We start from the raw sequence: 15,119 nt of genomic DNA on the forward strand, positions 1-15,119 counted from the left end.
GAGAGAGAGAGAGAGAGAGAGAGAGAGAGAGAGAGAGAGCGCACTGGAGAGCTAGGATTACCGCTGTGAGCTACCACATCTAGTGGCTTCTGCTTGCTCTTTTCTAGGACAGGTTCTCATTGTGTAGCCCAGGGTGGTCCTGTTGCCTCCTGAGTGATGAAATTAAAAGCATGTGCTCACATCTGCCTTTTGAAGTTTCCTATGTGAATCTTGTGATCAGCTTCTTCAAGCTCAAATTAATGTATCTTTTCAAACAATATTTTTAAAATTATATTATCTGTTGTGTGTTTGTATATATATGTGGGCATATGTTCTAAGGTGTACATGTTGGGGTCAGAGGACAACTTTTGAGAGTCAATTCTATCCTTCCCTTCCACCCATAGGTTCTGGGGAGAACTGAAGTCTGTGAACATTCTGGGGAAAGTGGTCTACCAAACTAGAAGCTCTATTAGCTATCATCAAATATGCAGTTGAACCTGTTTCAGTAAAGTTCACAGGGGATTGAGTGTAGTTCAGTGGAAAGAGCAGTTGCCTAGTGTATATAAATCCCTAGGTTCTGTAGAAGAGGCAAGGGGCACATAGGCCTGTAATTCCTGCACTCAAAAGGTAGAGTCAAGGAGGTCAGAAGCCACACAGTGAGTTGGTGGCCAGCCTAGACTGCATGAGACTCTATCTCAAAAATAAAATAAAGTTCACAAAATATCCTACAACATAAAAATATTCTACAGCATAGCCTGTTTTTAAATAAAAAAAAAAATGACGGTGTCGTTGGGCATAATGTCCCACGCCCACAATCTGGTACCCAGAAGACAGAGGCAAGTGTACGAGGACAAGTACAAGGCCAGCCTTGGGTACATAGCAAGTTTCAGGACAGCCTGGCTGACTTAGGGTTTCTGTTGCTGTGATTACCAGAAACAACTTGGAGACGAACGGGTTTATTTCTTACAACGCTCAGGACATGCTCGTCACTGAGGGAGCTCAAGGCGGGTACCTGGACGCAGGAACTGAAGCAGAAGCTATGAAAGATTGTGTTTACTGGTTTGCTCACGTCAGCCTGCTTCTTATGCAACTCAGACCACACGCTCTGGGGCAGCACCACCCCTGAGCCCACCCATGTCCATCAAGACAATGTCCTACAGAGTTCTTATGGGCATCTGGATGGAGGCATCTTCTCAGCTGACAACATGAGCACTTGTCAAGTCGACAGAAAGCTATTCTCACACAAGGAGGCAAAGACAAGAGGGTCTTCCCAGGTTCAAAGCCAGCCAGAGGCTGCTTAGTAAGAGCCTATCTCAAAACAAGCAAACAAAAGCCAAAAATGTCATTGCAGACAAATGTAATGTGTGAACTTTGATTGATCATGGTTTGAAAAAAAAAAAAAAAACCCGGGACAAATTGACTGAGGTGTCCATTAACTTCTCAAAGCATCCCTCAGTCTGTACCTGTTACAGGACCTTCCTGACTAGCATACCCATCCCCTACCCTGAACTCTCCAGCCCAGGTGTGGGCTGGGCTTCCCTCCTGCCAGCTCCTCTGGCCCCTCCCTATATAACAACCATTTTGGCCATGCCAGTCTCTTGGCCCAGGCCACCCCTCTTGGCTCCTCTCCCCTCCCACTTCTCTTCAAATGGCCTGGCTCAGTGTCATAGTCACCCTGTCCTCTTCCAGATGGCTATGCTCGCCCTCGTATCTAAAATAAACCTTCTCCACCATATCTAGGAGCGGTCATGTCCTTCCTTTTAAAAATTTTTTTTTCATTGAAAAACCATTGGACTGAGCTGGAGAGATGGCTCCGCAGTTAAAAGCATTGACTGCTCTTCCCGAGGATGTGGGTTCGATTCCTAGCACCCACATAGCCGCTTACAAATGTCTGTGGCTCCAGTTCTGGGAAATCCAGCACCCTCTTCTAGCCTCCTCGGACACTGCCCAATCATGGGACGCAAGCATAGGTGCAGGCAGAAGACCCACACACATTTTATTTCTTAGTTAAATGGACGAAGGGTAAGACAGGACTAAATCTGAGATATAGGAAATTATCTAACTCTTCAAGTTAACCTTTGGTGCTGGCAAGATGGCTCAGCAGGTAGAAGCACCTGACAGCGCGAGGTTAGTTCCCAGGGCCCAGGATGCAAGAAGAGGACCAAGTCCTGGACTGTCCTCTGCTCCCACATCTGCATGGTGGCCTCTCACAGACATACACAATAGTAATAATTAATAAGATGAATTAGAACTGTTTCTAGTTAGCTCTCTTAGAGAGATCACAGTGTTGTGATTATGTGAAAGAATGTTCAGGTGAAAACTAGGAGGAAGCGCCCTGCTGCCAAAGATGTGCCCAAGCCAACTCCCAATGGTGATTATGAAATAGTTAAGAATTTTCTGATCCCATGCGCCGTGCCATCTTGAAATCAGTCATAATAGGCATATTATAATATTATAATACAGAAGTCTTCAAATGCTACATCAAGAGCTAGTTTACAAACACACTACTGCTTATAGTTTCTCTCTCTTTCTCTCTCCTCGCCCCTTCCTATATTCTTCCCTCCCTCCCTCTCATGTAATCCAGGCTGGCCCCTGAACTCCTCCTCTTTCCAACTCCTAAATGCTAGGATACTGAGATTACAGGCATGTACTACCACATACAGCATTCAAGTTTTCAAGTACTTTATAATTAAACTTTGAAGAAAAAGAAATACAAATGTCTTAGCCTGGTCTTCAGAGCTGCCCTGGGTCCCCTGACATCTATCTCTGCAAGCTGTGCCATTTGGCTGTGTTCCTTCCGCATGCTCTGCCTGCTGCTCTCTGCTGCACTCTTCCCTGCAGTCTCTTGCTGCTCCTGCCCCGGCACCCGCTTGCTGCCACAGCCCGCTCTGCAAGGCTTTCTGGAGCGCCCTGTACCTGCAGTCCCACATTACTGCCTCCACTTTCTCGTTAATTAGCTCCCCAGCCACGAGCAGAGAAGGATCATTCCACTCTTCCATGTAGTGGGTGCTCGGTGAGTTCTTAGAAACTCAGCAGAATTCTTGTGGACACCCACCTGCCTGCAGTCGCCAGCCAAGGATCTAAAGCACTGGCTTGTCTGGTTTAGATCCAGGAAGATTACAGATAAAGAAAGTGGGGGCATACCCTGCCTACTCGTGCCTTCAGGATCTGAGTCCAGCTGCCTTGAGGTTATTGTATATCGAACCAGAGCAGATCTGACCTGATCAGGCAGCTGAGGCCTTGGAGGGAGAGCTAGACAGATATACCACCCAGTGATCCATTCTGTCTCATGGAGCCCCCCAACCTCCCCTGAAGAACAGATATGATCTTCACTTCGAGCTGAGAACAGTTGATTGGCTTCCCTCAAACACCAGCACTGCAATAGAAACTTGAAGCTGGCTCTGCACTAGGGAAACCTAGGCTGGAATATTCTCTGTGCGGGTGCTCAGAATTGGAAGTTTAGTAAGTGCCTCTGGAGGCTAAGGCATCAGAAAATGCGGCCTCTGGGGTAGGTGGTGCATGCTTTAGCCCCATCTCTTGCCCATCTAAAGCTGAAGCCAAAGAATTGCCAGAGAGTAAGGCAGGCAGGGGCTATATCGTGAGTAGGGCAGGCAGAGTGATATGCTGTGTCCCCCAAATGTGAAATGGCTTGGCAGGTAAAGGCACTTGCTGCAGAAGCTTGACATGAGTGTGATGCCCAGAATCCATGGAAAGGTAGAAGAAGAGAACCTGATCTCATCACACATGATTTGGTAGGTGTACACACACACACACACACACACACACACACACACACACACACGTTAAAAGAAAAACTGAATAAGAAATGTGACCTCTGATCTCAGCTTTGCTGAGTTCCGTCTGTTATCCTGAGTCACTGAGTTTCTCTGGACCTCTGGCCTCTTGGTTGTAATTAGAGTAATAAACCAGCACATATTTTTTATTCATGGTGCATAAATTATACAGTAGCTTAAAATCTCACAAGGAAGCCAGTAGGTAGAAAATGAAAATACAACACTATGTAATAATACTGAACTCCAGATGTGTACAGGATAATCTAGGAGCCTAGAGGAAGAAGAGCAGCTAGCTCCTACTGCCGTCATCCTAGCGTGCGGTGTGCCTTCCGTCCAGGTGAAGTCTAGGGAGCTTACCAGACATGGAAAGATGACCACCGGAGAACTGGTGTATCAGCTTTGAGAAATACAAGCAATTCCTCTTAATACATGAGCAGAGGCAGAAAGGGGAGATGAAGCTGGGTAAGAGCAAGAGGAAGGACTTGTAGTCTTCCTGAAACAGCTTCGATTGCTAAGGCTGTTGGAAGTCAGCGACAGATTTCAGACAAGGCTGTATTTGCAGTGTAGTAGAAATTCTTCTTGGCAATGTGGCATGGTAGATGGAGTATGGGCTGCAGGATGGTTTGGGGAGGCTCCTTGGGAGGTAATCGTGAAATGTAGCCTAGCTGGAGGCTCCCAGGGTCCCCAGTAGCACAGTTGAAAAGAATGAAGCAGAAATCTGAGAGCTCGGATGGAGCTACAGGATGAGGGCTCACTGACTGCATCAGAGACAATGTCCACATCAGAGCCTGGCGGTGGTGGCACACGCACTTAATCCCAGAACTCAGAAGGCAGAGGCAGGCGGATCTGAGTTCCAGGACAGCCTGCTCTACAGAACAAGAACCAGAACAGCCAGTGCTATGCAGAGAAAAAAAAAAACAAAAAACAAAAAGAAATGCCCATGTCTGTCGCGGGCAGGAGAGACATACAGTACTCACTGCTGTGACTCAGGTATCCAGGCTGAGAAGTACCTACTGTGTGGCTGTCCCTGGAGCCAGAGGGAAAGAAAGCCCTAGAGGGATTCACAAAGACAGTTCCTTGCTGCAGCCTGTAAGTAGCATGCATCTTCCATGACTCACAGGCTGGGTCTTGTACAGGGCCCCACTCACCTCCACTCTAGGGGTCAGAGGGTTCAGCCTGGGACTGGTCTGGTGAGCTAGCCTGGGAGTGCCTGGGCTGACTGACTGATGGAATGAGAGATACCCTCAATGCGCTCACTGATGAGACTATCAAACTGGGGCCAAGTAACTTAAGGTCAAAAGATGAAGCCTTTTCCATCTCTAAATCATAATCATTTTGTTAAGTTTTTTAAAGATGTTTATCATTAGTTATGTGTATGGGTCTCTACACATGAGTGTAGTTGCCTGTGGAAGCCATATCCCCCTGGAGCTGGAGTTACAGCTGTTCTGACCACCTACCGTGGTGCTGGGGACTGAACTCGGGTCCTCGGAGGAGCAGCACAAACTGGGTCCGATCTACACCACCCTCTTTTGGTTTTTTGTTTGTCTTTGAAATAGAGTTTGGCCATGTTGTTCAGGTTGGCCTCTAACTCACAGAAATCCACCTGCCTCAGCCTGCCAAATTTTAGGATTAAAGGTGTGCACCACTCCTCCTGACTCCTTGGTTCTCTCTTACAATCCCAGAGAGAAATTGGAAGTCAGCTTGTTGGTTAGTGTGAGTCTGTTTTATTCTTTACAAAAAAGGCTTTGCTTCATTCTTCCCAAGTGAAGTATTTTGGTCTTAAATAAGTCATAGTCAGGTTTTTAGTAATATATATCTTTCTCGTGTTTTCATTTTCATTACTGTGTCAGCATACGGTTTCTGTTGTTGTTTGCTGTTGTTTTAATTTGAGTTTGAATGAAGATGTTAGTGGAGGCTTCCTGGAATAAAATTGGGATGCCAGAGAAGTCAGGGCTTGGCCTTGTGCTGCCTTCCCAGCAGGGCACTTCCAGCAGATCAAGGGGTGGGTGTGGGAGGAGATGTAATTGGGCTGATTGGAGCCTATTGTGCTGCTCTGGAGAACACGCCTGTAGCCTTAGGGGGATGGTGCCTGGAGATGGCCTGGGATGATGGCCTCTTTCCTCCGCAGGAAGGAGCAGGGATACGGATTCATATCTGTCCCTGCCTTTGTTTCCAACACGTACCCCCAGTTAAATTGTAGCCCTCACTGTACAACCGAAAACTGACTTATTGTGCTTTTATTTCTTAACAGTTGCGAGAAACAATCAAAGCTGGCAAAGGTGTGACTTCAGCTATTGACCTGTGTCGTTACCATGGAAACAAGGCACTGGAGGCCCTGGAGAGCTTTCCTCCCTCAGAGGCCAGATCGGCTTTAGAAAACATTGTGTTTGCTGTGACCAGATTTTCATGACACCACATTAAAAAGACACTATTGTTCCTTAGCTGAAAAACCCAGAGAACAGGGTGGAGAGGAGAGCTTTTGAGATGAAATAACTAATATGTTAATGATTTTTAAAACGTATGCAATTTTTTCCTATTCTTTTACCCCGTTGTTTAATGAATCTATCTTTTTGGAACCACTACAAACAAAACGAGAAGGAAAAAAGGTCACCCAGTTTTCACTTGTCACGCCAAAGCACACTTGAGGCTGCAGCAACAGAAATAATTAATGAGACCCACTCCTGTGACCTCAGCAAATGGACAGGAAATAAGTCCTTATTGATTGGACCACGCCAGGGATGGCGCCAGGCCGATGGCTGTGGTTTTCCTTCTGAAGAAGACAGAGCAAGCTGGAAGCTGCAGGTGTCAAGAGAAACACTGGGTGCCAGCCAGCATGGACACATCAAAACCTGATGACCCGTCCGTTGTAGTGGAGACTCGTTCTTCTATAAGTTAAGAAAAATGGGCGTTGCTTGATGTCTCGGAATCATGTCTGTGTGGCTATATCATGAGAGGCCTGTGCATCTCAGTTTTTATCATATTTGGGAGAGGTGGGGAAAATGTTCTTAAGTTGCCAAATTCTTGAAGTTGGAGATTAAAGTTTTACCAGGTGTTGATTCAATTGTTATCAGAAATTGTCTGTGTAATGGAAAAATTAGAAATGCTTTGGATTCCCTGTGGTGGCAGGCAGCAGAAACACTTCAGGTCCCCCAGCAGTGTCAGCGGGCCCTGAGAGCAGCCAGTCCCAGGCAGGGAAATGGTTGCAGGTCCCTGAGCAGTGGCTGGTCCAGGGCAGGGAGACACGCAGCAGCGGGCAAGAGACAGAGACATGGATAGGCACGCCATGCAGAGTGAGGTTAGATATTTATTCTGTGGATTATGGAAGGGAGAATGGGAGAAGAGCAGAGAGAGAGAAAGAGATGAAAGAGAGAAGAGAGAGGGGTGGGAGAGAGAGAAGGGAGAGAGAAGTGGGGGAGGGGAGAAGTGGGGAGAGGCAGAAGCTGCCTCTCTGAGAGGGAGACTGAAAAGAGAGAGACTCAGGCTGGAAGCTGAAGATCTGCCTGTCTCAGCAGATGGGGAGGGAGTGGGTGTGGCTTGTCTCTTAAAGAGACAGAACAGATCATTACAGTCTGCCTTTCTGTCTTAAAGATCAAGTCCAGGACACATTTCAAGCCAAACCTGGTGGTGCATGCCCTTAATCCCAGCTCTTGGAAGGCAGAGGCAGCATGGTCTACAGAGTGGATTCTAAGACAGCCAGGGCTATACAGAGAAATGCTGTCTCAAAACAGAGACACATTTCAAAGGCCACTGTTTTTATTTCAGACACAACATACTCACCTATGCTAGGGACTGCCTCTGTTTTTTACGACTTTCCAAAATGTAACTGCTGTGCTGGGACTCATGGTGGGAGGTCTGTTTTAAACTCAGAATGGCAGCTTTTGGTCTTGAGCCACAGACACTGAGTTACAGAAAGAGTCTGAGCAATCGCATAGGCTGCAATCGGACACTATCTCAGCGTGGTTCACGGGAGATGGTTTCTGCGGTCTGCACAAATGCAATATGAGGATACCGTTGACAAGAAGGCTGAGTTTACACAAATGATCCCGACTGAGATTCAGCTGCCATCCTCCGTGTGTGCTGTAATTACAGCCCTATCTGGAAACAGCAAACACAGTAGCAGATTGTATTACCCGCCTCACTCAAACACGAGGGGAAGTTATTTTAGTTGAATTCCTCCTCCCAAAAGCTTCACCCTGGCCCAGCATGTGGCATGCAGTGAGGAGAAAATGGAAGCCTACAGACGGTAAGGTATTATGAGCCGGCTCTGTGATAATTGAACGGCTTACACTGCCGCCTTCTGTAGTCCTTAGATTGTCCATAGAGCCTTCCACTCCGCTGTTTGGAATGGCTCTTCTCGGTGAACTTGGCTTAATTAGTAACTATGGCTACAGTACTATAACGCTGACTGGATTCTAATCATTAACCGCCACAGGGAGGAGCCCGGACGCAACTGGGTGGCCATACAAGACAAGGGAGCCTGCATCAAGCCTCAGGTCTGGTTCACTGTCTGGCCTCTCAACAGTCACTCCCTCTCACCTCAATTTCCTCTTCTGTAAAATGAGATTAAATGAGCTGAGTGCCAAGTCCCCAAAGATTGCTTCACTCTGTGTCTTTACTATGTCACGCTGGAGTGGCCACACCGGGAGTCCAGTACTTTGGGAGGCTGAGTCTGGGTAGGCTCCAGAGTGAGTTCAAAGGCCTGCTTGGACTAAATAGACCCTGTCTGGAAAACAAAAAACAAAAAAAATAAATAAATAAAGTTTACCATTTCTAACCAACTAGTAAACGTGCTGTTGCAGAAGACCCAGGGAGGAGGAAAGGGGAGCCACGAGAGCCTCTGACAGAAGACAGGAGCCTAAATAGCAAGCTTCTGCCCCAGCTGCCTCACGTGTGGCCTAAGCCACATCTGAAATCATAAGCCCAGATACTTCTGTTAGTTGCCTTGGTCATGGTGTTTTATCATAAAAGAAGAGTAGACTAAGACAAACAATATCAGCTACATATTGATTAGATGGTGAGCTAACTCATTCACTTGTGATTCAGTCAAGTGCCTGCCTAGCGTGCACAAAGCTGGGGTCCTGAAGAGGCTTTGCAGCCCCATAAACCTCTCCACCAACACAATAATCCAAATCAGACCAAATCAAACCGAGTTAGAAAAAGCCCAGGTAAAACCACGCGTTTGTTCTCTGGGTTGCTGTTTAAATACCCTGTGGGAGTGGTCTTGAGCATCTCTGAGAAGGGGCCATCCTTTTTCGGGCTTTCTTGGGGGTGGAGTCTGGACTGAGGCAACTCCCAGGGGAGAGGGCTTGGGATGGAACTTCCACCCAAACATTCCAGACTCCTTGGATGTATGGATGGCAGGGACTGGGGAGAAGCCTTAACCCAAGCAGGTTCACTCCCTAGCACTCCAAACACTGGATGGGGTAGCTTATCTCTTGGAAGATAGAGGCCAGGCTTCAATCCAAGACTAACCTCAGCTACATGAAACCCTGTCTCGGAACTTAAAAACAAGGAAATGGAGCTATAGTAAAGGTTTTGGGGACAGCTTCTGTTAAGCAACACTTCATCAAAGGTTTGCCCAGAGACAGGGTCTCATGTAACAGGTCAGGGTGACACCCTAGCTATCCTAAAACCACTCCCTACATAGACCAGGCTGGTCTTGAACTCACAGAGATCTGCCTGTCTCTGCTTTCTAGTGCTGGGATTAAGGGTGTGCACCTTCACATCTGCCTAATTTTGCTTCTTTAACAAATCTAAATGAATAAGCAATTTAAAGACCTTTGAACAATGGGCACAGATATCACTCAGTGCTGGAGACATGAGTTAGCAGTAAAGTGCTGACCTAGCATTCGCAAAGCCTTGTATTACCCAGCGCTAGAAGACGAAAGGGCTGGGCATGGAGAGATGCCCCAGAGGTTAAGGGCACTGGCTAACTTGGTATCTAAGGACCCAAGTTCCCAGGACCCATGTGGCTACCCCACTATTGAGAACATTTTTCCTTCCCATAGCAACCCATTGTCGGCCTATAGATCCTCAAGGAGGGATAGGAGCTTATCAAGCCCCTCCCACACCATGGCAGGATACTGATGAATCCAGTATCTCTGTGCAGAGTTTGTACCGCAGGTAATCCCCGCTGCTGTGACTTGGGGAGAGAAACTGCCTCGTCTGGCCTGGAGGACAACATTCCTCAATTCCCCACCCTTCCTAAGATCCTTACATTCTTTCCACCCCATTTGCCTCTTCCCAGACGTTTGCTGCTGGGGCCCTAGCTCAGTGTCACAATGCTTGCCTAACATGCGCTAGGCCCTGGGTTCAGGTTCAACTGGGTGTAGAGCCATATGCCTCTAAGGGTTCTGGAGGTAGAGGCAGGAGGGTCGGAAATTCAGGGTCATCTTCAGGTACGTAGAAAGCCCATGGCCGGGCGGTGGTGGCGCACGCCTTTAATCCCAGCACTCGGGAGGCAGAGGCAGGTGGATCTCTGTGAGTCGAGACCAGCCTGGTCTACAAGAGCTAGTTCCAGGACAGGCTCCAAAGCCACAGAGAAACCCTGTCTCGAAAAAACCAAAAAGAAAAAAAAAGAAAGCCCAAAGCCAGCTCTGGATACATAGAGACCCTGTCTTTCAAAACAAACAAAGAAAAGAAAACAAACCTTTTATGTTGCTATAGCGAAATGCCCGAGGCTGGGTTCTTTATGAAGTTAACTTTCTTAGGATTCTGGTAGCCAGAAATTCCAGACTTCATGGTGCTGACATCTGGCAAAGGACCCTAACTTCATGGAACAGTATAGGTGTGGAAGAGATCACGTGGTGAGAGAAGAGACAGAAAACTGAGAAATCTGACTCAATTCTTCTATACCGCCTGACCAGACACTAATCCAGTCCCAGGAACTCTGACCTACTCAGTGACCTAAGCCGATGAGAATGTACTAATGTCTCCACTGGCGGCACCCCAGGACCTACTCACCTCCCACTAGTTCCCACCTCTTAAAGGCCCACCCACCTCTCATCCACATACCAGAGATCCAGTTTTTAGAAGGTGGACTTCTGGGGAATAAACTATATCCGAACTGTAGGGACCATCCTGAATGGATTAAACTGGGCTATCAGCTAGTTTCCTGCCTGGGTTGATGATGCTTCTGATGTCTTGCTATTGCTTGCTTTCCCAGCATTGGCCTCTCGGGGCATCTTGCCCAAGCGCCCCGTTACAGGGCTGCTTAGATGCGCCCCATACACGGCTGCTTAGATTGTGGGGGGGGAGGGGGGCCGTGGCTCCTCGCTGGTAATTTCCACAGCTGCTGCTTCCTGTGCTTCCTCCCCCCCCCTCCTCCAGTAGGTTTCCTCTCCTTGCATGGTTTACATACCATAACACACACGAGGGGGTCAAAGGGCAACTTGTAGCTGTCAGTTCTCTCCTACCATCCCATGGGTTCCAGAGAACAAACTCGGGGCCATCAGCTTGGTGGCAAGTACCTTTCTCCACTTGGCCACCAACTAAGTAAGTGATAGAGAATAAACATGGTCTGCCTGCCTTCCCCTCCCGAGAGCTGAGGTTACAGACATGTGACACCACGTTTGGATTTTTTTGCATCTTGTTTCAAAACATCTTTACTGAAGTACAGTTTATATAATATATAATAGAAATGCTTGTATTCATAATACATGATATAAATTTCATAAATTTTGTTTATAATTCAATGACTATATAATACTATTAATATATAAATAACATATATGTAATATATGTTATATATATATATATAACCAAACATGTTGATACATGCCTTTAATCCCAGCACTGGGGAGGCAGAAGCAGGAAGAACTCTATATGAATTTAAAGCTAATCCAGTATGCATACGGATTTAAAGGTTAGGCAGGGCTGCAAAATGTGACCCTCTTTTTAGACAACAAAAACAAAACTATCTACCTGTACATGTGTGTGTGTGTGTGCATGTGAGGGTTTAGTTTGTTGTGTTTTTGAGACACTCCACTAATATACCCCAAGTTGCCCTCATGATCAACAGCCAAGGGTGACTTAAAATGTGTGTATGGTTTCTGCTCCATAGGCCAGAAGAGGGTAAACGGAATCACAAGTGGTTGTGAGCAAATAGAAAAAAGAAGGAAGGGGGGAGGGAGGGAGGGAAGGAAGGAGGAAAGAAGAAAGGGAGGAAGGGAAGGAGAGAGAACATAGAAAAGTCTCCAGCTATAGGCTGCTCTTCCAGAAGATCTGGGTTCAATTCCAAGCACCCACATAGCAGCTTGCAACTGTAGGTGGAGTTTTTCTGTGCCGGCAGCCAATCCCAAATAATCACTCAGAAACTTAATTGTAAATGCTTGGCTGATGCTCAGCCTTATTACTAGCTAACTCTTACATTTAAATTAACCCATTTTTTTTTTTTAGTCTACACTTTGTCATGTGGTCTGGTACCTTTTCTCAGCATGGCATGCCCATCTTGCCTCTCCCTGCCTCTGATGGAGACTCCAAACTCTGCCCTTCTTCCTTCCAGCATTCTCTTGGTCTGGCTCTCCTGCCTAACCTTATTCTGCTCAGATATCAACCAGTCAGCTTCTTTGTTAAAACAATCATGGTGACATATATTCATCCAGTGTAAAGGAATATTTCACACACAACCATCTGTAACTCCATCCAGTTCCAGGGGTGCCCCCCTCTTCTGGTCTCCATGGGCACCAGGCACCCAAGTGGTGCACAGACAAAAGACCCATACACATAAAATACAGAATAAGCAGACAAATACAGACTTTATGTATTCACACCTTCATATTCATGTGGGTGTGAAGTAAAAAAGTAAGGGCTAGAACAGTCACATATGTCCCCCCCCCTTTATTTTTTCTTTAAACATCTAGCATTTACATCTTTCTTCCTGGGTCCTAACCATCAGTTTCTGGCATTCTTCCCAGGTTAGCCTGCTGAGATTATATGGACCACCACATCCCACCGTAAATAGCACTTTCCATCTTTATCTTAGTCTGTGATTTTTTAAAAAAAAAATTTATTACACTTTTATTTAGAGAGAGAGTGTGTGTGTTCATTGTGTGGGTGTGTGAGTGCCCCAGTGTAGGCATGAAGCTCAAAGGACAATTTTGGGGAGTCAGTTCTTTCCTCTACTATGTGAGTTCCAGGATTTGAACTCAGGTTGTCTGGCCATCTTGCAAGCCTCGGTCCTATAACTTTCCTTGCCTTGTCACAGGATTATTTAATCCAGGAATGTCTTAGTTGTTTTTCTGTTGCCTACATAAGACACTATTGCTGTGGGACAATGGTCTGCACCCTGTCAATTATATTTTAAATAAATGCTGATTGGCCAGTAGCCAGGCAGGAAGTATAGGCACAATGACCATACAAGAAGTAGAGGTGGGACAACGAGAATTCTGGAAAGAGGGAAGTTTGATTCTGCACTCCTGATCCAGCCACAGAGCAAGATGTGACTGCCTCACCAAAAAAGGTACCAAGCCATGTGGCTAACATAGACAAGAATAATGGGCTAATATAAATTATAAGAGTTTATAAGAAGTCTGAGCTACTAGGCCAATCAGTTATAACTAATGTAGACCTCTGTGTGATTTCTTTGGGACTTAACAATTATGGGAACTGGGCAGGACAGAAACCTCAGTCAACAAACGGCACTCACGTGGACAACTACATCCACATAAAGCCTGAAAGAGCTTGAGAAATCATTCTAGACAAAAAAAAAATAGAGTAAAGCACAGCTTATTGATAGCATCTCTTTCTCGGGTGGACTCTGCTTGCTAGAGGCAAGCACTCTCATTTAAGAGAGGATTCCTGACTCAGCTTTAGCTGTAGAACCTTGCAGCTTTTTTAAGAGGTCTTGTCACGAAACACTTAAATGGTGTTGATGAAAAGCTGACTACATGCCTTTTGGTGGTGGCAGGGACCTTGAAATGCCATAGAGTTGTGGCAATAAACATAGCTTCGGCTGGTACCTCCACCTTGAGGCTAGACTCTGAGAAAGCTAAGGAATGGCTGGATCCAGCTGTCAAAGCCACGGCTTTAATCCTAGCCATATCACTTAGCAAATTAAAAACTCATGTGGTCAAAAAAAGAGAGATACAGCAAAAATAGTTTCAACAGAAAAAGCCTCTAAACAGTTTACAGTGTGCTTAAAAATATGTGTAGCCTTGGGAGAGGGGAAAAAAAGGTTAAAGTCCTTAAAAGAAAAAAGAAAAAAAGAGAGTAGTCGGGTATGATGGTACACACCTTTAATCCCAACAATTGGGAGACAGAGGCAAGCAGATCTCTGTGAGTTCAAGAACAAGCCTGATCTACAGAGTAAATTCCAGGATAGCCAAAGATACACAGAAAAACCCTGTCTCAAAAAGCCAAAAGTTAAAAAGAAAAGAAATAGAGTTTAAAATAAAGCCACATAAAGATGAAAAATACACAGAGTCTAGATTCTGTATGTTGTTATGTTCTCTTTAAATTGTTTGAATGCCGAGGAAGGAGCAACAGCTGACAAAAGATATTTGCTTATAAATACTGCTGAATGAATCCAATAGGTATTTTGAAAATACCTTGACTTCAAAATTGAAGTCAAAAGATATGTTACTTTGGAGAAGAGGTTTTGCTTTTGTTTCCACAGAAAATGAGAGGCTATAGATTTATTCTGAGTTAAGAAAAATCAGATTTGATCAAGAAAGACCACCTGAAAAATCTCTGGTAGGAACAGATGGCCCAGATGTCAGAATAATTCTACATCCAGAACAGATTCAAGACTGCTGCCTGAGATGATCAAGTCTTACAGGATACTCTAGTCAGGACTTGATCATAATTCTAAATTTTCTTTAGATCCACATAACATTATCAGCACCCCAACCAGCAGGAAGTAGGCTGGAAAAACCACACCCACATTCCCTAAAAAATGGACTATGGATATTTTCCTTTATTTAAAATGTTGATTACAAGTTGTTATGGATAATGGTCAGGAGAAAAGCTAAACAAAGGATATAGATTCAGAGTTCTTAATTTTTTTTTAAATGGGGGAAGTGCTGTGGGACAATGGTTTGTACCCTGATAATTGTATTTTAATAAAATGCTGATTGGCCAGTAGCCAGGCAGGAAGTAGAGGCGGGTCAATGAATAGGAGAATTCTGGGAAGAAGGAAGTCCTAGCCCGCAGTTATGACCCAGCCACAGAAGAACAAGATGTGACTGCCTCACCAAATAAGGTACCAAGCCATGTGGCTCACATAGACAGAATAATGGGCTAATATAAGTTATAAGAGTTAATAAGAAGCCTGATCTAATGGGCCAATCAGCTTATGAATAATGTAGACCTCTGTGTGACTTCTCTGGGACTTAACGACTGTGGGAA

At 45.6% G+C, this 15,119-nt stretch overlaps 1 protein-coding gene across 2 annotated transcripts in view; it reads left to right on the forward strand.

Moving 5' to 3' along the window:
• Pdss2 (decaprenyl diphosphate synthase subunit 2) overlaps positions 1-6,840 on the forward strand; it is a 243,409-nt gene extending 236,569 nt beyond the window's left edge. For both annotated transcript variants that reach the window (XM_026787457.1, XM_005363584.3), the window contains one exon: positions 6,025-6,840. In XM_026787457.1, the coding sequence (XP_026643258.1) occupies positions 6,025-6,058 (34 nt within the window). In that variant the 3' untranslated portion in view covers positions 6,059-6,840. The remainder of the gene's footprint in view (positions 1-6,024) is intronic.
• The last annotated feature ends 8,279 nt before the right edge of the window (positions 6,841-15,119 follow it).

The sequence above is a fragment of the Microtus ochrogaster genome, linkage group LG9, assembly GCF_000317375.1.
Source record: "Microtus ochrogaster isolate Prairie Vole_2 linkage group LG9, MicOch1.0, whole genome shotgun sequence".
Lineage (NCBI taxonomy): Eukaryota > Metazoa > Chordata > Mammalia > Rodentia > Cricetidae > Microtus > Microtus ochrogaster.